Source organism: Culicoides brevitarsis, chromosome 3 (genome assembly GCF_036172545.1).
Source record: "Culicoides brevitarsis isolate CSIRO-B50_1 chromosome 3, AGI_CSIRO_Cbre_v1, whole genome shotgun sequence".
NCBI lineage: Eukaryota > Metazoa > Arthropoda > Insecta > Diptera > Ceratopogonidae > Culicoides > Culicoides brevitarsis.
Genome location: NC_087087.1, coordinates 17198052 through 17221192, shown reverse-complemented (window position 1 = coordinate 17221192; position 23141 = coordinate 17198052). Strand labels below are relative to the sequence as shown.

Here is a 23141-nt window from a genome sequence, read left to right as displayed (position 1 = left end):
CTTTTTAACTTTTCTACCTTTGTAGGCACATTCTCATAACGACGATAGTAAAGTAGGTACTCAAAAAAAAATATTATAGTTAAGTGGTTGTCGACTCAAACAGAAAAAAAAAACAAAACAAAAATATTTATGTGTTCAAGTACGCTCCTCTTCTAGTTTTATATGTTTCTCGCTGACAAATTTTATTTCGTTTTTTTTTTTTGTATTTTTATCGAGGGCTTATGTGGCTAAACTTGTGCGTGTTTAATTTAATGGAAAAAAGCAAGTTATCCGCGTACTTTTTTTTCGCCATTGCTAAATTTAGCTTTTCATGCATGTTTTTATTATATATATTTTATTATTATTATTATTTTATTCCATATGAAATTTTATTTCGTATGATTAGTAGTCGATATACCGACAAAATATGCATCATTCAGTTTATTCAAATAAAATAAATTTTTGAACAATTTCATTCAGATCGTCGTCATCAATTTATCGAATATTCATGCAAAATGCAGAAAATTGTTTTTATTTTTTTTTCGTCATTTTTTTTAGAAACATTTTTCGAGAGTCGTCGTTGCAAAGCTGGCTGTATTAAAAATTCAATTCAAAAAATATAATTTACCCCTATATGCCCGGCTTGGTAGCATTAAATAGGGACTTTTGCACCACCAGCAGCAGCATGCAACAAAAGCGGAAAAACAACGACGACGACGATGATGATGACGAAAATGCATATCAATCAATTTTAATACCCTGTAGTGGTATGACAGACAAGCGCCGAGCAAAATGTTGGTGATGTGCAACAAAATTCCAATCTACTCGAAAATTGTATGTTTATAAATATTTGAAAACTGTAAAAAAATAACGAGAGGTGAATGAATATGCAACAAAAAGATGAATGACAGAGGTAGGTAGCCAAATATTTGTGAAAATATTAATTTTAAAAAAATAAGATTTTATTTAATTATTTATATTTATTTTATTTATTTATTTATTTATTTTTTTTTTGAAATATTTGAAAAAAAAAGTTTTTTATTTATTTAATATTTATTAATATTTTAAAAAAAAATATTTTTTTTTAAATTTTTCTTTGATTTTTTATAAGAAAAAATTTAAACAAAAATTCAAAAAAGATTTTTTTTTTGTATAATTTTTTAAACCGCAAAATGTGAAAATATACAAATTTTAATATTTAAAAAAATATATATTTTGTATTTTAATTATTTTTTTAATAAGTTTAAATACTTTTTCATGTTTTCAATTTATTCATTATTTTTTTTTTATTTTAATTTTTTTTTATATTTTTAATTTTTTACAATGGAAAAAAAATAAATAAAAGTCAATTCAATATATTTTTTATTAAATTTTTATAGGTATTATATTTTTCCAATTTTTTTTTTAAATTTATATAAACGATTTTTTATAGGAAAATTTTTATGACGTATGAGTTTTTTAACATGTTTTATGAAATAAAATTTATATTTTTTTTAAAATGCAAAAATTAAAAAAAAATAAGTTTAAAAAAATTAATAAAATATTAGAAAAATTTTTATTTATTTTTTTTTATTCAATTTTCACTCAAAAAGCTTTTTAAAATTTTTTCAATTATTTTTTTTTTTAATTTTTTAAATAAACGCTTTTAAAATATTTTTTTATAAAAAAGGAAATTTATTTTATTTATAATTTATTTATAAAAAAAAATTCGAACAAAATATAATAAATAAAGGAATAAAAATAAAATAAAATTCAATAAAAAGCATTTAAAAAAACACGTCAATTAATTGAGTCAAGTCCAAATTGATTGAAAAATCTCGGCAAAATTGACTAAAAATTTTGCGTGACATCAGCATCAGGTGCAGGGATTTCTAAAAATTTTGTCATAATTTGATTGATATTTTTTAAGTCTTCATCCTCCCGTTTATCCGTCTCCCTCAGATTTATACAAAAATATCCTGTACGAAACGCAACAATGTCAAAAAGTGACAAAAACAAATAGCCATCATTTCAACTAAAATATGATGGTTTTGCGAGAGAAAATCTTTTATTGACACAAATGCACGCACATTGCATTAATTTCGATCGGATAACCAACAAAATCAACTAAAATTTATAAACAAAAATGCACTCGCTATCGTTTTTCAGAGTCGAAAAAAAAAATAGGAGAAAAAAGCACGAAATTCATTAAGCAACAGAAAATTTTTGTCCGAGTATTAAATTTTAATAAACCAAAAGTGTGTGAAATCAGATACAAAAACTGATATTTAACGAAATGGCACACGAAAAAAAAAGAATTCGAATGTGTGCATAAAATAAAATGTATGACATATTAATAATGCATGTTGTCACAAAATCAATTTATTTCTGAAAATTTAGCGAGCGAATATTTTTTTTTATGAATAAATAACATGAAATAGTGGGAAATGTTGATTATCGTGTGATGCTCTTATTTCCTATAGATTGCATTATTTATCGTATTTATTTATTGTTTCTATTATGCAGCGTGTGGGGTTATTTGTTTTTGAATATTATTATTATTTTACGGCGATTAGTGATTTATTTTAATTTTCAAATTATGTTGGGACAAAGATGATAATTAGCATAATATTTAACATTTTTTATGTAGAATGTGCGATGTTTGGGTGTGAAATAGCAAATAATTAGAATTCTAACAAAAAATTAGCATTAGAATAATTTTAAATACCAGACGTCTCCACTTGAATGATTTTTGAGTAAATTGCTTCTGAATTTTATTATTTTTTTTAAATAGATAATTTTAATTTTAATTTTAATTTTAATTTTAATTTTAATTTTAATTTTAATTTTAATTTTAATTTTAATTTTAATTTTAATTTTAATTTTAATTTTAATTTTAATTTTAATTTTAATTTTAATTTTAATTTTAATTTTAATTTTAATTTTAATTTTAATTTTAATTTTAATTTTAATTTTAATTTTAATTTTAATTTTAATTTTAATTTTAATTTTAATTTTAATTTTAATTTTAATTTTAATTTTAATTTTAATTTTAATTTTAATTTTAATTTTAATTTTAATTTTAATTTTAATTTTAATTTTAATTTTAATTTTAATTTTAATTTTAATTTTAATTTTAATTTTAATTTTAATTTTAATTTTAATTTTAATTTTAATTTTAATTTTAATTTTAATTTTAATTTTAATTTAATTTTAATTTTAATTTTAATTTTAATTTTAATTTTAATTTTAATTAATTAATTTTAATTTTAATTTTAATTTTAATTTTAATTTTAATTTTAATTTTAATTTTAATTTTAATTTTAATTTTAATTTTAATTTTAATTTTAATTTTAATTTTAATTTTATTTTCAAAATAATTAAAATATTTTTTTTTTCTGTTCAAAATTTGCTTCGTTAATATTTTTTTAATACATATTTCATTTTGAAAATCATCTTTTGATTATTAAAATTGAATTATTTTTTAATTAAATTTGATTAATAAACTAATTTAATAACTTTTTATTTTTTGGTTAAAAAAATAAAAATTTTTCAAACAAATGAAATATTTTTAAATTATTCCACGAGCCACATTCAACCAAACTTGAAAGACAACAAATTTTCTATTAATTTTTGTAAATCACAAAATTTCATCAAATTCCTCGCTAAGAAACGATTAAAATTTTTAATCAACATTCTGGATGATAAAAAGTAATTAAATACACAACAAACTTTTTTTTTCGTTGTTGTTAAATTTTACGTAATTCGTTAATATTGCAGAAACATTCATTTGGATTATCAAAGAATTAAAAAGTGTCCTCTTTTATGGTTTCCTGTTTCATGTTATAAAAACTTTACATTTCCATGAAAATATTCTTCTTACGTTTTTTTTTCAACATAATGAAATAAAAAAATACTTATATAATAATTTAATTCACATTACACCGAACAAAAAAAAGTTAAATAAAAACTTCAACGGAATTACAGGATTTTTTATGTGTTTTGTGCTTTGTCATTTTCGTAGCAGTTTTTTCATTCTAAAGAATTTTTGTAAGGTTTCATTTAAAATTTAACGGATTTCATGGTATTATCGTAATTTTTTTTATTCGCTTTTGTTATTTACTCTTGGAAATGCCAATTAAAACTCAAAATTCTCTAACTTTACCTTTACGAACGAAAAAAAAAAATAACGGCAGTCAGTTACCTCGTTCCAATTTACGAGCGATTCAAGCCACAACATTCCAATAAAAAAGTTCATATTTTTCGCAATATGTTACAGAACAAAACGAAAAACAACAACAACAACTAGGGAATAACAATTTTTTTTAAACAACAACGAAAAATAACAATAAAAGTACAAAACAATTGGATGCATGCAGCAAGCAGCCTTCGCATGGATACCCAAGTGTTGTTAATTGATCTCTTCATATTTTTCATTTTTTTTTTGTTTGCTCTCAGTTTTTATTTTTTTTTCGTGATGATGTTTTTATGCATGAAAAAAAAACAGCAGTGCAGCGTTGAGAAAAAAAGCCCAACGGCAGGCAGCATTGAAGTAACTAATGAGTATTTACTTTGTTTTTTCTCCGTTTTTCGTACTAATAAAGGCAAAAACAACAACAACTAATGATTGTTTACTTCAGCGAAGAAATTTCTTCTGCAAAATTTACAACGCAATTTTTTAACAAACTTTTGGTACAAGTAAAAATGGTCCGAATCTCATTTATTTGTGTGAGAAAAAAAAATTTCTTGAGATAGTCAAATAACAGAAAACAAAAATATGTTACATTTTTTTTGGAAGAATATTTTATCAAGAAAAAAAAAGTTTGGCGATATTTCGTATGACAAGAAAATTCGCTTTTGCTTTTCGCAACAGAAAAGAAAAAATAAAGTCTTATCGTGAGAAATTATTTAAATAAAAACATTTCGTACCCCTAGGAATGATTTTTAATGCAGCAACAACATACATTGCGAAAACGGTCGTATATGATTATTAAAAAAAAAATAGAAAAAGTTGTCGTTCAGAAAATGAACAGAGATGGTAACGCATTTCGAATTCGTTTAATATTAATTTATTCATTATTAATTTTATTATTTTTTTTTTATTATTATTTTCATTATTAATTTTATTTTTTTTCATTATTTATTTATTTTTAAACCACGTGGTTTATTTAATTTTTTTCATAATTTATTTAATTTTTTAAACCACGTGGTTTATTTAGTTTATTTCATAATTTATTTAATTTTTTAAAGCACGTGGTTTATTTAATTTTTTTCATAATTTACTTATTTTTCTAACTACGTGGTTTATTTAATTTTTTTTTCATAATTTATTAAATTTTTTAAACCACGTGGTTTATTTAATTTTTTTCATAATTTATTTATTTTTTAAACCACGTGGTTTATTTAATTTTTTTCATAATTTATTTAATTTTTTAAACCACGTGGCTTATTTTTTTTCATTATTTATTTAATTTTTCAAACCACGTGGTTAATAATTTTTTAAACAACAACTTTAAATAATTCATCCGCGATGGATAAAACCACATTTTTTCTTCGAAATGCGGTAAAAAAAATACCAGCTTTGAATTTCTAGTCTTGCCTTACTTTACATTGCCTTCGGTAAAAGTACACAATTTTTATCAAAAAAAAGTCTTGTATGTTATTTCAAAAGATTTTAGCGCATTTTTGTTTGTTATGAAAAAAGAACGTGACCTCTTAAAATAAAATTTTCAAACAAAAAAAAATATTTTTTACATCATCATGTAAATAACCAACAGTAAATAACGAAATCCAGTTTTCTCTATCTCTTACTTGTAAATTCATGTATTTTTTTAATATATTCTAGGCGCGCAAAAACACACGTTAGCAACACAATTCCGTATCAAAATTCATATCGCACTTGAAAACAACAACAAGAAGAGCGATATTTAATGCTGCTCTGTTGTTTTTTCTCGTGTTTTATTTTTCATATATTTACTTTTCTATTCTACTTTTTTTTATTTGCAGGAAAAAAACGTGAAATTAAGCGATACCTTACATGTGTTTGTTTGGAGGAATGTTTTTCTGCCAACGACGAGCGAGTTTGTGTTAAACGATGCCATGTTTTGTGTGTTTGCTTATTAGAGGTTTTTAACATGCTGCCGGTATTGACGGCGACGATGATGATGAAAAAGAGAGTTTTGCGGAAGGCGAATTGAATACGACGACGCTCTCTTTTAATGAGATGTGTTTGAGTAAATTGTGTGAATGGAATATTCAATCAAGTTGTAAATTTTATTCGGAAGCAAATTATGGTTTCACACACACACGTGGCATTACTAGGAATCCAAGTGTGTCGTTGCACTTTGAAGAGCTATTTGAATTGGAGCGCAAATTGTTTGAATGAGTTCTTGGAAAACGTTTTGTTTCGATCTGTAATGAACACGTTTGAGTCGCATTTGAGATTTTGTTCCAGGAAATGGAATAAAATTAAAAGGTACTTTGAGTTGGAAGCTGAATAGATTTTCCACAGATTTGAATGCATTATTTGTAAGTATTTGAAATCTTTTAGAAGTTTATTGAGCAAAGTAATTTGTGGATTCATTCTAAGTCCTTTTCATAAGGATCGGAACAGCTTTTGATTTAAACTTTTAATTAAACATACATTTGAAGGGCTAATGTGATAAATCGCACATGTGCATTTTTGGCAAACTGAGATAAATCAATTTTAAGTTTTTTGTCGTTATTGATCTGTCAAATTTTATCTTTGAAGTAAGTTCATCGTCAGGCGAAGTAAAGAAGACTGTCTTTTACACTGTCTCTCTCAACAAAATGCTCCTGGTCGCGACCCCGAACTATACCGTGATGAGTCAAATCCACTTCATTCTCGTCTTGATATGGGCCAAGCTGAAAGGTGGAATTCAATGTGTCGTGCCTGCAAGGGACATAACTCGCGATACGTTGTTTGGAAGCAAAGAAGTGAGGTGGAGGTCTCAGACGAGTCGTTACGAGTAGATTTGAAAAGTCATTCAATATGACCTAGGGCAATATCTGCATCAAGGATATCCGCCGCGAAGACCAACCAGTCAAGCTTTTTGGGATATGCAGTGAAACAACATCCTCGAATGATGAACTTCGATAGAGCATACGGTGAGCAACAAAGAAAACGAATTATATTATAAAGATTTCAATTTATTGTTAAATTTTGTATGTTAATAAATCGAACGTTTATAAAACTTTAAGTTAGCCGAAATGACGGCGGCTTTCTACCTTTTTGAGCCGAGATTACAAAGAGTCGCCATCAATAGCGACATTAAGAAAATGTTTCACCAAGTGCGGATCAGGAAAGAGAACCATGACCAGAGATTCATGTGGTCCACGAAGGATGGCAAATCGTGCAAGTAATGAAATTCGGCTGACCCGCGACAGCTCAATATGTCAAAAATATCAATGCGAAAGATTTCGAAGAGGACTTCCATCGGGCCTCTCGAAGCACCATACAAAATCATACGTGAATGACTTTATGGATTCGTACGATTCTGTCGAGGAAGCGAACAAACTGGGACAGGAAATTCGATTCGTGCACTGCCAAGGCGGATTTTCCGGGGGACTGTCTTCTTCAAGATCTTACTTGCTGCGCCAGGAATCAGTGTCAAGACTGTTGGGAAATCTATGAATGAATGAATGAATGAGCGTAAAAAATCTGTTCCTTCAAACTATCTTTCTCTATACCCCTTTGACTATTCTATCTTTATCTCTCAAATGCACACTGCAACTCCTTTATTTTGTTGGTGGGTTGCCGTGAAAGCCGGTGCTTGGCTCTTATCAACAGCTATCTTTACTTTTTAATCTTCGAGAAAATGTATGAATGAATGATTGAACGAACTGAATCACATCACAAGTTGTGTGGAGAATTTGGAATCACGAGGGAGGAATGTCACAAAGAGTTTTTAAGCCATAGATTAAACAAAATTGAAACAAATTGATTTTTTTTTTTTTTTAGTAACACTCAAAAAACTTTTAAAGAGAGCTTTTCGAAATATAATTTTCATAAAATTACTTGAAAATATAAAAAAAAAATTCGGTGAAACTCAGAAATTTAGCTTTTAGGACATTTGTATGCATATGTGCGATTTATCACATTAGCCCTTCATATGATTCTTAGTTTAATTACAAAATCATGAATCATAAGAAATAAATTTAATATTTTATTTCTTTAATTTTTTTTTTGTCTTCGAAATCTCTTCTTCATAAAGAGAATAAAGGAGACAATTGATTAATGAATTTCTTCCAAAGAAAAATCTGCTAATAATTTTCGGTAAAGTTCATCAATTTCACATCAATAAAATCTTGTTAGTAAACAAACACTCTAACGAGAGAAGTAAATACCAAACGTCATTGCATGACTGTCCAAAACGATTGTTTAAAGACTGAAGTAGTGGAAATGGAATAACTTTGCTCAATAAATTTCATTGTTTAAAATCAGCATGAAATCATTAAAAAATAGTAAGTTTAATTAGATGACTGAACTTATTTTTTGTTACTTTTTCTGCAATGAATCACGTAATAAAATTCTAAATGGCAACATATGACAATGCATTGTTTCAACTCGTTTCAACAGTAAAAAAAATAAAATGAAACTTTCTTCATTAAAAAGTAACAAAAATATCTCCATTTAGAAAAATAATTTTTTACATGACCAAGCATTGTCATTTTTTCGTCATATCAAATTATATTTTTTTATATATATTTTTTTTCCATTTCAAAAAAAGCTCACTAACACACCGAGACAGATGACAAAAATAACCAACTTGATTAAATTCGTTTAACCGTGATGTCATAAAAGTACAAAATGGATGAGCATGAGATGCGAAACTGCATACCTACAAAACTTCCACTCTGACTTAGCTTGTTGCATAATAATCATCACGAGTGGATATGCAGAACGTAAATACACAAAAAAAATGCTCGCACGAGAAAAAATCAGGCAAGCATAGAAAATTGGATTTTTTTCTGCTGTCGTTTTGTGCTTTTCCATACTTTTTAAGTTTATTTTTTTCCACATTGTGCGCAAAAAAGTTGCTGCTAGCATGAACGACAAATGTCTGGTACCATACACACATAAAATGTAAAACTTAGAAAGTCTCTGACAGGCAGTCAGCAGTAGTCAAATTGACATTTTTTTTAGCATTTGATTCTTTTGAGCAGAATTGGAGCAAAAAGTAAGGAGAGTACGAACGTGTAACTTTGAACCATTGGTTAAAGGGTTCGTAATTCAAATGTTGGTCGCCAATTTTCGTAATTTGAAATTATCTGAGGTCACGTGGTCAAAAAATAAATCAAACCACGTGGTATAAAAAAAAATTATATAAACCACGTGATTAAATTATAGTCACATTTGTAGCGGAAATATTATAATTACGTGTTCACTTGTTTAATCCAATCACTCGACTGATTTTTATTTCATCATAAATTGAGTAAAATTATTTTCTAGGCATACTTCAATTAAATTAAAATTTTTAGGTTCAACGTGAGTTTAAGGTTTAACGTGTATCACTCACTATACATTGAATGCGGTATCATTTCATCAAAAAAAATATGGCATGAGATTTTTGATGGTTTTGTGTTAGTTAGACCTAAAGTAATAGAAAAAACCTAAATTCAAAATTCTGGAATGAGGTTTTGAGATTTTAGACATTTTTTAGTGCATTTGGGGGTTTTCAAGTACCTCTAAAAGTAAAAAAGCTCATTTCAGAATTTTGAATTTAGGTTTTTTTGATTAGGTACGTTAGGTCTAACTAACATATAGCCATCAAAAATCTGATGCCATATTTTTTCGATGAAATCATTAGAATTTGATTATTTCAGGGCGTTATCTATTTACGGCGTCAAATAAAATAGGACGTTTTTTGACTCGCAACCTCTTCCTATGATTTTCAAACCCCTCCCCCTTCCCCTAATTAACTTTAGATTACTTACTAAGTTAAAAAATCGATCAAAAAAGTTTGAATCACTTGACTATTTCTGATAAATTGAAACCCAGTGGGACAAAATTACATTTTTTAAGGCCCTGGGGTCTTGAAAATAAGGCCCTAAAACTCTTACATGGAGAAACTTTTGGGAAATTTTTGATTGTTTCAAAAAAATAAAAATTTCTCCATGTAAAAGTTTGGGGGCCTTATTTTTAAGACCCCAGGGCCTTAAAAAAAAGGTAATTTTGTCCCACTGGGAACAAACAATCTTAATTTTAGAGAAATCAAACGACGTCGTATTTTCCTATTCACCGCCCCCCCCCCCAACATTTATCGGAAATTCAATGAAATTTTTTATTTTTTAAATTTGACCACTTTACTCTTAAAAAAAAGGTGGTTTTTTCAAAAAAAAAATAATAATAATTTAAAATCTTAGACCTGAGCTTTTGAAAAAGAATTGAAGAGCTCAAAACCTCAAGAAATTGAACATTTTTAAAAAATTTCACAAAAATTAGAAAGAAAATTTTTATACTGGAAATTTTTAATTCAAATTTAAATGAAATTCAAACTTAAAGTCATTAAGCTTATACAATAGAGCTACACTTTAGTCCTGCAAAATTAAAAAAACGTTAATAATTATGTTTCCATAAAAACCACATAAGTTTCCGGTAAACATAAACAAATTACAAAAAAATGCACTCGGACTTTTTTCTGCCATTTGCTCATTATATTTATTTTTCCATTCATCATGCTCAATGAATTTTAAAATGGTTTCCTAGAAAACTCGGTTTTTATTTAATTAATTAAAACACAATGAAAAAAACTTTTAAGCTTATTTCTCAACAGTTCTCTTTTGATCTGGTTCATATCCAGCTTAATTTTTATTATTCCTCGAAATTTTAAACTCAAACAGATCACGGTTCCGAGTAAATCCAACAATAAACAATTTTGACAGACAATTTCCCGTAAATTGGCATTTATAATGATGATGATATGCAATAAGGATAAATAAATTGATACAAGTAGTAAATTTTACAATTTCAAACCATTATTTTATTATTATACCATTCTGTGCTGTGCCACATGACGTGAAAATAATGGATTGATGGGATCAATAAATATAATGATGTTAATTTTGAAGTTTGCCTAGTTTATAGTTTAGTGCAGTTATTGTGCCGAATAACGAGAACTTTTGTCGGGTACACTCCTTCAACTTTCCAAGAAAATTTGTAGTTTGCTCGCAACAAGAAACGAGGAAATTCACGTCATTCTGTCTGTAGGAAAAAAAAAATAGACGACGACGATTGATACTTTTTGTACTGGTAGAGGTATAAGATGTAGGTAGGTAGGCATTGGGTAAGCATAAAGAAATTTTTTATGATATTTGACCTGATTTTATTTTATTGATTGATTTTTATATAAAGTTTGGTTGAACGATAGATAGACATGTAACAAAACGCACATAAAATTTTATACCAGACGAGTGAATTCAGTTTTATCGTTCAATTTTTGCTCTTTTGAATATTTGAATAAATAAAAGGTACCTAGTTGATTTGAATTGATGATTTGATCAGTTGAAACGCCCCCTAGTGGTCAATGATGGAACTTTTTAAAGATCAAAACAACAAATTTCATGCATTTTTTTAGCTCTTAAAAATTAATTAGTATTTAAATAAAATTTTAAAATATCTGAACTATAGTTTTCTTGACTACTATTGAAAAAAATTCTAAAGATTTTAATAATTTAGATTTTATTAATCTAAATTTATTTAGTATAGTCATTTATATTAGTCAAATAGTTTTATTTTATTTTTTTAAATTTTCGAATTTTTATCAAATATTTTTCATTTTTTATATAATTAAATTGTGAATTTTTTGACTTAATGTAGCAAATTTTGTCAAAATTTGCTTTAAAAAATTTAAAAAAAATAAAATGTAAAATTAATTTTAATTAAACTTGTTTTGTATGAAAAAATGTATAAAACATAAAATTATAAAAAAATTGTAACTCTATAGAAAATTTTACTTTTTTTTCGTGTATTTCTTTCTTTTTTATTGCGAAACTCATTACGAGATTTCTATACAGATTTTTATTATTTGACATAATGAGGAAACTTTTTAAACAACTTCAATTCTTTTTATAAAAAAAAAAAAAAAAGAAAAATTATAATTAATTCTGTTTCGTGAAAAAAAATAATTTCATAATTTTGATAAATAAAAATAAAGCTAAAATTTTCAAAAGCTTTTACAAAGAGCATTAAGCTGTTTAAAAATTTTACTGGAACACATTTATTTATTATTTTTTTATTTTAAAAAACTTTTCCATCAATCGAATCCTCTTAACTGCATATTTATTCCACCAGGAGCTTACTTGTAGTCCATTGAATAAAATAATTTAATCTACTTTTTTTTTACTGCAATTTACAGCAATATTTTTCAGCGAAATCTAAAAAAAGCAAATGAACAAAAAAAATCAACCCACAACATTTTTCCAGGCGCAGGTAACCAATCAACGAAAAATCCCCTCCTCATTGTTAATATTTATGCTAGTCCTATTTATTTACTGACCAACTCCGAATGGCCATTAATATTCATGTAATTGATTTCCGCATCTCTCTCAATACAAAAAAAAAACAACAAAAAAAGAATCGAGAACGCAATGAATCACAATGCGAGAAAAAAAAGTATTTAAAATTATTGCAATTATTTTTCCATTGTATGGTCCACTCATCGTTCTTTTGTGTATGGGAATTTTCAAAAAATTAATGTCTCGCGTCAACAAAAAGTTTGTACATTGGGGAATTTTTTCAGAATATGCATTGGGGTGAAAATTAAGAATGTATATTGGGGCAAAATATTAGAATGCGAATTGGGCACAATTTGACAATGTGCATTGGGGCAAATTTTAAAAATGTGCATTGGGGCAAAATTAAGGAATGTGCATTGGGGCAAAATTAAGGAATGTGCATAGGGTTTAATTAAAGAATGTGCATTGGGATATGGAAATTTCAAACTTGGTTGATTTTTTCCCAATGAACATTTCAAAATTTCCTAATGCAATGCACATTCTGAAATGCACATTGGGACATGGAAATTTCATACCAATAAATATTCTGTAATTTTGCCCCAATGAATATTTTAAAATTTTATCCCAATGGACATTCTAAAATTTCAACCAAATTTACATTTTGAAATCTTGACCCAATGTACATTTTTTTTTTCGTTCGTCACCTAATTTACTTAATTTTGAAGTCTCGCAGATAATTTTGCTTGCGAAACTTAAATTTTTTACAGTGTTCGAACGGAAAGTATTTTGATTATCAACTTTTTATATTTCCATAGTTTTGAACAATTATTTTCTTTGTTCGAACAGCAGTAATTTGCATGCAAGTGCATTGTGCGAAACAACATTGATGGGCAATTATTGCTCCTGGTAAACGCGACCATCAACATCGCATTGTTGGTGTGCTGAGCGAGGTAATCTCGATGGCCATAAATAACTCGGTATTTAAATATTTTGACGTTTTTTATGGATCTTTATTGTCAATTTTTTTTCCTCGTTTCTCGAACATTAAACGACGAGCGGTTATTTGTACTGCTGAAAAAATCCCGAACACACATGATGTCAATATAAATACGAAAGTCAGTGTGGGAAAAAAATGATGATGTGGGATCGAAATAAGAATAATATTAAAATTTATACTTTTTTTCAGATTCGTGCATGGAATCGACAAAAAAAAAGATGATTTAATACTGCAATTTAAAACTCTGCACCCGAAACCATTATCATTTGTGTTGCTGTTGTTGTTGTTGTGACGGTGGTGGGAACGAGCACATGAGTAAGTATTTTATGTTGTTCGCAAAAAAAAACAAAATTTATAAAATTTCATACATACCTTGAACGGGTCCATAAATGTTCAAATACAGGCAATCCTCTGACTGGTTTTGCAGATAAGGTAATAAACGTCGTAAATATTCTAAACGGCCTTTGGGCATTCTTTCCAATGCTGCGGTCTCGTTACTTATGTCGGGAAAGCGTTGCGGACACACGGGACCGAATCTTTTAATTTAACACAACAAGAGGAGAATCAATAAGAAGCACGTTTGAATTTTTTGTTGTGGTGACGTGTGAAGATTGTTAAAAATTGGTCTTTCGCGATAAAAAGCTAAAAATTAATTTTTTATTCAATTTACATTTTTATGGATAAAAGCTTTGAATTATTCGATGATTTTCCTGACTGAACTGAACTATAAATATTTTTTTGCAATTGAAAAAAAATATCTTATAGAAATTACTTTAGAATTTTGATTTTGACGATAAAATTATTATTTTTCTAGTTTTTATGTAAATAATAATTTTAAGTTATATTTGAAAAAAAAACTAAATTTGTTATGAAAAAAAGTTTCTAAATTTTTAACAAATTAAAAAAAAAAATCAAGGTTATATAAAAAAAATCATAAATCTAATGAAAAAAAATATTAATTTATTATGATTTATTAAGATCAAAAAAAAATTAAAATATTAAGATCAAATATTTTACGTTGAATTTTAAAAAAAAAATTTAAAAATGGAAAAAAATAATTTCTTTATAGAAATTTTATCTAATTTATAAATTTTCTATAAAAACCCTTTAAAATCGAGTTTAAAATTTTATTTTAAATATTTATTTATTTTTTTTTCTGTAAAATTTTCTTTCAACTTTTTCATCCAAAATTATATAATTTAAAAGAAAATTTAAAGTTTTAATTTTTTTCAATTATTTTCATTATAATTTTATAAATTTATTATTTTTAATTATGGTGCATTCCATTCTAAAAAATACCAAAATCACGGTTTTGATTTTTACCGATTTTTCCATAAAACAGTAATAGAAATGAAAAACTGAATAGCTTATCGTGATGTCCATAAAAAAAGAAGAAATTTTTGCTTTGGCGAAATTTTTTTACCCTTATTTTTAAAAATTTTATGATAGTTTTAAAAAATTTTTATCGCAAAATATATGAAAAATCCGTGTAGCGAAAAAAAGGTCAAAATTTCAACTTTATTATTTTAAAATTTTTGCTCACCAGGATTGTTAGTCATCTCAAGAACATATTTTTTGCCATGGAACATATGGTTGGAAACGAACTGTTTGGTCAGAAAAGCCAAAAATGTGATATTTTTGCGTTTTTAAAAAATTTTGAACCATTGATAAAAATTTTTAAAATAAGTCGAAAATAAATGTTGTCTTAGCAAAAGTTTCTTATTTTCGGATGGACATCAAGATAGGGTAATAAGATCTGTACTTTTATAGGTAAATTTAAAATTCGGGATTTCGGTATTTTTTAGAATGGAATGCACCTTATTTGAATCACTTTTTACCAGGTTTGTATGATTTAAATCAAAGATTTGAAAATCAAATCTTGATCTGATTTTTTTTTTTGATGCATCAGATCAAATCAAAAAATATTTGATTTATGATTTGATTTCGAAATCAATCAAAAATTTTTTAAAACTGATTTTTTTTTTATTTAATTTGATTTGAAAATTGATTTAAATAGAAATAAATTCAAATCAAAAAGTTTTGAAAATTTTTTGATTTTTTTTTTTTTTTTTTTTGATTTAAATTAAAAATGTACTAAAGTGTAGAATTGAAAATAACTAAAATTAATTGAAAATTAATTAATATTGATTTAAAAAAATATTAATTTTAATTAATTAGGTATCATTAAGAAAATTAACAAAAAAAAATCATAAATAATAATTCAAAAAATATTAAAATATTTTTTAACAAAATTCATAAATAAATTTGGATATTTTGACGAAAATCATAATATAATTTTAAAAACTTCTAAAAAAAATTTAAATAGCCAAAAATTAATTTTTGATTAATTATTCTTTTTTAATCCTCTTTCATTTAAATCAGTTTTTTTAGTACAGAATTTTCAAAATAAAAAAAAATTGACGAAACACCAATTTTCAACAATTATCGATTCAAGAGAAACAAAAGTTAGTCAACAGTGAATTTTGATTTTAATTATACTCTCAATCTCATTAAATTTCCCTTCAAATTTCACCTCGAGCCATTTTAATTTTCGCATTCACTAATGACTGACTAACTTTTGGTTTCCCTTTTCAATCAACGTGCATCGAAACCGCCTCCAATAATCACAATAATTAACTTACTGGTCGGCCTTTTTGATGCCACTCCACAGTGCTCCCGTTACAGGCGGCATAAACCGTAACGAACCCACAGGCGGCGACGCATACGGAATCCCGCGGAATGCCTCGACCGCATCCAAATGCCGATTCTCCAAATGTAAAATTGTGCCCGACACGGCACCATATTTCGTATTCACGATGCGCGATGACAACGGAACTCCATCATTTTGCGTTTGACCATTATTATTGTTATTATTAATATTGTTATTTTTATTGTTGTTGCTGGCAGTGTTGCTGCCGCCGCTGTTTATATTGTTAGTAATTTTGTTGGCGTTACTGCTACTTTCACCACTTGCTCCTCCGCCACCAACTATTGCCGTTGGCAAGACAACGAGTGGCAGCAGGAGCGATATAATTAATGTGTGAATCAACATTTCCATTTGTTGTGCACATTTTTCATCTCGATTTTATTATTTTGGCTGAAATACTGCAAGTGGCCGTTGCTGTTGTTGCCGCTTTCGTTGCAAATGACACGAATTTCATTATTTGCTCTTATTTCGACATTTTTCTCGTCCACAGTAATTTTATTACTGGAATACATTAATAAAAATTTTAAATTACACATTTTTTGTCAGGCGAACGTGTTTCATTCATTACACTGATTGATTCATTAATTTTAAAATTTATTATTATTTTTTTTCGCACGATTTTAATTATTCACTCGTTCGTTGCTCTTTTTTTTAATTGTATGTAGATATAGTTTTTCAGCTGCTCCGGAAATTTATTTTGATGTTCCGTGAAAAAATGTCTGCTGTAATCATTTTTTTGTTGTTTGTGTGTGGTTCATAACAATTTCATTGTGTTAATAATTTATTTGCGTTAACGCAGGAACTCGATGAGATATTAAGGTGGCTCGTTTGGTAATACAATAAAAATAAAAATTATAAAAAAAAGTTTTTTGTAAAAAAACATCCTAAAAAGTAGAAAATAAAAAAAAATAATTAAAAAATATAAAAAAAGGTTTTTGTGAAAAACACCTTAAAAAGTCTGCAGACTGGAATAAATCGATATTTTAGCAAGAAAAAAAACCATTTGAGAACAATAGCTTCCAGCTCAGTTCCAGCTCAGCTTCCTCTCATTTTTTTAAATGGTTTTCTGACTTTTAAAATTTTATTCTTTTTCAAATTAAATGAAAAAAATTTAATTAATTTTTGAACAAGTTTATTTTTGTTATTTTTAAAATTTGATAAGGACAAATTGAATTCAAAAAGTTTTTGAAAAATTTATTTATTAATATTCAATATATTTTTAAGAAATCCATGATTTTACATAATTAATTGTTAATTTAATTGCTTTATAATGAAATTAAAATAATTTATTCACAAATTTAAAATAATATAAATTTTGATTTATTTTTAATAATAGTTTTTTTAAATTAAATTTTAAATATTTTTTTAACAAATCATTTTTTTCATTTTAATTAAATATTTATAAAAAATTGTTCCCCAAAAAAATTTTTCCGTTTTTGAGCTTCTTTCTCTGTCTTTCAATAAAATATTGTAATCTTATTTTAAATCTACTTTAAACGTATTAAGTCTGAAGTACTTTTTGAAATTTGTTAAGGATTTAAAAAATGAAAAGCTCTCAAGACTTAAATTCATCAAGTATTTATTAAGAATTTTTCATCAAGAAGGTAACTTTAAAAAATTAAATTATTTTTTATAATTTTTCAAGTTTTTCTAGAAATTTGAAATGAAAAATAAAATAAATCAAGTAGTTACTTTAAATTATTTTTCATCTCAATTGAACGAGTTTTATTACTTTAACAACTACCTTTTCTAATTTTTTTTTACTACAAAAAAATTAATTCTAGAAATTTTTTCATGTAATTTGTTTTTTTTTCCCACCTGGCTCCCTAATTTAAGAAAAAATTGACCAATCCCTAAAGGCAAAATTTGTTTTTCATTTTTTCCAATAGTTTTAACCTCACAAAAATGGTGAAAACTGCTAAAAAATATGAATTTTTAAATATTTTTATTTAAGTAGGGTCGAAATTAATTATCATGAAATTTTATTAAAAAAAATTTAAAAAAATTATAAAATTAATTAAAAAACAGTTGAAATAATTGAAAAACAAATTTCATTTAATATTTTTTTTTATTACGTATCTATTCTAAACTTTTAGGTTATTTGCTGAATGATAGAAAATAGAAAATGAGTAAATTAAATTCATAAAAAAATCGAAAAAAAATAAAATTCTCATGAAAAGTCGTTGTTAAGTGTTTCTCAGATCATATTCAAAAGCTCGTAACTCAAGATCTCTTCATATTATTAAAATACAAAATCATTCACTAAACATCATTATTATGAATTTCCTGAAAAATTCTCTTCATAATATTTAAAAGGTGACTAAAAGAACTGCTTAAAAAAAATTCCGCAATTTTTCACACGTTCCACGAGGCAATCAATCATCAAATTAACAAAAATTTCACCCACCGTCTAGTCTTTATGCAAACAATAATTATTCAAAAAAAAAAAAAAAAAAAGTATTGAGCCACCCTAACATCCTTCACACACAAAAAAGAGGAAAATTTGAATTATTTACCTTTCGAGGGTCGTATACTTTTGAATATTTAATATGATACAGGTATGTCGTCGTATAGGATTTGCACGATTCACTTACACTTTTTTCCACTTTGTTTCGAATGTGAATGAATATTCACGCGCGTTTTTTTTCTGTGCCGTGTCTAAGTCCGCAATACAAACACGTACATCTGTTGATTACTTGAAACGTATTTTTAGCGCACCAGCGAGATAAGACTTGAAGTAGATTTTTACATTTGCTTCCTTTTTCTCGCTCTCTTGCATTAATATGATTTTTTCATTTATTTTTGCACTTCAAGTGATCAAATACCGAATCAACTTTTCATTTATTTCGTTTTTTTTACAAGTAATTCCACTTGATTCACATAATTCTCTATATTTATTTATTTATTTTATTTTATTTTTTTTTTAAGCAGAAGCAAATCATTTTTTTTTTCACTGAAAATTTTTGTTTATTCTTCGTTCGTTGCGGAGTTGCTGCTCGTTGATGGAATGATGCAAAGTACTGGAAATAAAAAAAAAGAAGAAAAAACGTTGAGTTGTGTACTTTTTTTTCTTTATCAAGGTGCTCGTGCCCGCTTAGCATGCCAAATAAATATACATCAAATATTCACATTTCAATCTGGTTGAACATGTTTTCCGTTTTTCGCTTTTTTTTTCTTCTCTCTGCCGTTCGACATTACAGCGCGCGGTACGATTCGCCGAAAGAGGCCCGATCAATATTTTATTTCATTTGCGAAAAATAAACCACTCATTCAACTCAACAACAATAAAGTTGGATTTTTGCGTGCTTCCGAGCTCCTCAAGTTGTTGATAACAACAAAAAAAAGCACACCAAATAAATTCATGGAAATTATCCAGCTGAGGCAGTGATCGATTGGTCCGTGGTAATTCTCGTTTTTTTTTTACTTTGTTACATCAACAACGAAAAAAATAAAATATATAAAAAAAAAACTAAAGAATAAACTCGTTGCCTAGAGCGAATTGTGTGGAGAGAGAAAAAAGGTACAAAGTTCGTTCGTTCGTCTTTCCAATCAACTTGAATGAACGAGAATAAAATAAAAATATAAAATGAGATAGGAAAACTGACCTGGAATGGAGAGTTTAACCGCATTTTTCATTTGGTTTTGATGGAATTTAATATTATTAAAAATTTTATATTAACTTTTCATGAATTTTTGGAATTTTTTTGGCGGGAAAATTTTAAATTTGATTTCGATTTAATTTTTTTTTAATTTAAAAAATGTTTGAACTAAAAATAAAAATTTGATCAAAATTAAAAAAAATGTTTAAATTCAAAATAATCAGTAAAATTTTTATCTACTTTTGAATTTCTTTAAAACTTTAGTTATTAAAAATAATAATTTTAAAATAACAAAATATTTTTTTTCGAAAGCTAAAGTTATTAGTTTTAGCTTTTTGTGGCTAAAAATTTAAGGCAATAGCCTAAAAATATCAAAAAAATTTAAAAAAAAATCTAGAATTTTTTGTTGTATAGCAGTTTTAATTAAATTTTATTAGAAATGTTGTAAAAATTTTTAAAAATTTTTTTTAATTTAATAATTTAAATTTTTTGTTGTATAGCAGTTTTAATTAAATTTTAAAATTTTTATTTTTTAATTTTTTTAATTTTTGATTTTTTTTATTTAATTTAATTAATTTTTATTAGAAATGTTGTAAATTTTTATTTTTCAGAACTTTTTAATTTAATTTTTTTTTTGAAAATTAATTAAAAATAAATTTAATAATTATATTTTTATTTTTTGCTAAAAAATACTTGAAATAAATTTATTAAAATATATATTTTTAAAAATTATTAATTACTCATTTTACTACATAATTTTTAGATTCTTAATTTTTTAGCTTTTTAAAAAAATTTACTTTATTTTAACTTTTTAAAAATTATTTAATTGAATAAAATTATGTAATTAATTTCTGCCATATAATTATTTATTTTTTTATTTTTGTTTTAGTATTAAAATAATTTAATTTTATTAAAAATTTCAATTAATGAAGCTACGAATTGTGCAAAAAAAATTTTTTTTAATTTTTAAAAAGTTTTTTAAACTTTAAACTGAAAATTATAAAGTTACAATGCTTTTAAAAACCCCAAAAACAGACAGACAAACCGAAATTTTGGCATTCCGCTTGAACCACTTGAAAAAATAAACCTGAGGTGAAGATTTAAATTGTACACTCTTCTGCTGTTTACAATCAACAACAACGAAGCCACAATCAATGATCTGAACATTCTTTCTTTCTTTTTTTGACAATCGAGCAGAAAATATTTAAAGGTTTTGCCTTGGAGCAAAATTTGTTTTTTTTTCGGTCTCGGTTTTTTTTCTTTTTTGTATATTTTAACAGGATACACAAATATAATGCGCCTTTTATCATGGATATTTGCATGAACCCTAGATGGTAAACAAAACATCGATTCATAGAAAAGGTTGTCTGGCCTGAGTTTCGGTTGATTTTTTGAAGTCAATTTGTTGTTGCTTTCTAGTCAATTAATTCGATGGTTTAGGCAAATGTGAATTTTTCTGTTTTGTTTTTATTCCCACATGAACAAACCTTGACAGTGTACGTGATGTGTAGTGTAGAAGATGTCTCATATAGCTTAATTACGTCATCTACTACACAAAACACGTTCATCTACGCGGCCACATATACACACAGATAACAGATCGCTTAGAACTCAGAGCTTCCGTTGCACAGCAGGCAGTGCGTTCGGCTGTTAACCGAAAGGTCGCTGGTTCGAGCCCAGCCGGGAGCGAGATTTTTTTGTTTATTTTTTTTTTCTTGTGAGATGTGTGTTTTGAACATATTTTTCTTTATTTTTTCTTAGAATTTCTTTATTATTGAAAGAAAATATTTTTTTAATATATTTTTTTCTTCAAAGGTATGAAAGCTATTTTAAAATAAAAGTCACAGCTTTTCAAGAAAAATATGTGATTTTTTATTAAAAAATTATTTTAAATATTTATTTTATAGATGAACATTCAAGTTTTTCGAATAAAAATCTATAACATTCAATGAAATGAGTATTTTTTATGTTTCTTAAATCTATTTATTTAGATGTTATTTAATTGAAGTTAGGACGAAGACTAAATTAAATTTTTACATCTCGAAGACAATTAATGAATGACAAGATTCATTCAGGTTTCTTAGATTAGTTATTGAAAGTCTATAATAAAGTGTGTGACCTGAGTCACTACAAATTATTTTTCGATTTTAAGGATTAAGAAGAATTTGTTATAAATTTTTTATTAATTTATTTTTTTTTAATTCAATAAATATAAAAGATTTTACTGCTTTTAAGTATTTTATTAGCATAAAAAATAAAACAAATTTTATTAGGAGTTTTTAATATTGTTTAATTAATTGTTGGATTTAAATTAAGAAAATAAAAAAAAAACTGAGAATAAATTAAACTGAGAAACAAAAAAAATAAAAATAATTAATTAATAAACCTATTAATTTTTACATTAAATAATTAATTAATTTAATTATTTTTTAATTTTATTTTAAATATTCAATTAAATTAATTTATGGCCAAAATTTTTTAAACTTCAGGTACGAAACTTAAAAATTATGAAATTAAAAAACACAAAAAAAGATTATAAAAATATTTAATTTATTCCACATTTAAAAAACGTATTTCGATAACAAAAAAAATAATTAAATTAATTAAAAATTAAATTAAAAAAATTAAATTAATTAAAAAATATTTTATTTAAATAAAAAAAAACGTCTGAAATTAGTTATATACCTATTGAATTGAAACTAAACAGAAATTCTCTTAACTAAAATTTATTTTTTTTAATCGAGATTTAAAAAAATTAAATTAAAAAAATATTCGATAAATTTTGGTCTCTTTTGCAACTCTATTTTAATTATTTTTATAATTTAATTAATCTATTTAATTTTAATTTATTATTTTTTTTTAACTTTATTATAAATAATTTATTGAAAAATATCAATTTGTGACAAAAATTGCGTTAAATTTACTGTCCCAAAAAATATAATTTTCATTTTAACGCATTTTCAATTAAATTTATTAAATATTAATATTTATAAATTTTCAAACCCATGACACTTGGTAAAAATTCTCATTAATTCTTAAATTCAATTCATCAAAATAACCACTTTAATAAACTTTTAATACACTTAACCCGCGAAAATAACCCGGCTAGCAACAAATAATATTTTTCCGCAAATTATTCCAATTAATTGCAAGAAAAATTTAAATAATTTGAACTAAAATGACAAAATTAATACCCTTTCGTCGTACTAATCCGCTATAATCCCTTTAAACTGTCATTTGTTAAATATTGAAGAGTATCGACAACACACTTTGCACCGAAAAACAACAGCACGCAGGCACACAGCGAAATTTATCACTCTACTAAATTAATTAAGCTTTTATTTCACCCCTAAAGCCCTCGAAGTAATTTTATACTTTTATTAGCTTTTCATTAAAAATGCTC

The 23141-nt window shown here is 25.5% G+C and overlaps 1 protein-coding gene and 1 non-coding gene across 2 annotated transcripts in view; one reads left to right on the top strand and one right to left on the bottom strand.

Annotated features, from left to right (window-relative positions):
* The window catches only part of LOC134834239 (neuroligin-4, X-linked), a 37608-nt gene extending 20864 nt beyond the window's left edge, over positions 1 to 16744 (bottom strand). The window contains exons 1-2 of the mRNA XM_063848826.1: positions 16075 to 16744; positions 13805 to 13968 (exon numbers count right to left, since the gene is read on the bottom strand). Of these exons, the coding sequence (XP_063704896.1) occupies positions 13805 to 13968; positions 16075 to 16490 (580 nt within the window). The 5' untranslated portion in view covers positions 16491 to 16744. The remainder of the gene's footprint in view (positions 1 to 13804; positions 13969 to 16074) is intronic.
* Positions 16745 to 21354: 4610 nt separating this feature from the next.
* On the top strand, positions 21355 to 21427 carry Trnan-guu (transfer RNA asparagine (anticodon GUU)). The gene has a single exon. It is a non-coding gene; the product is annotated as a tRNA-Asn (tRNA).
* The last annotated feature ends 1714 nt before the right edge of the window (positions 21428 to 23141 follow it).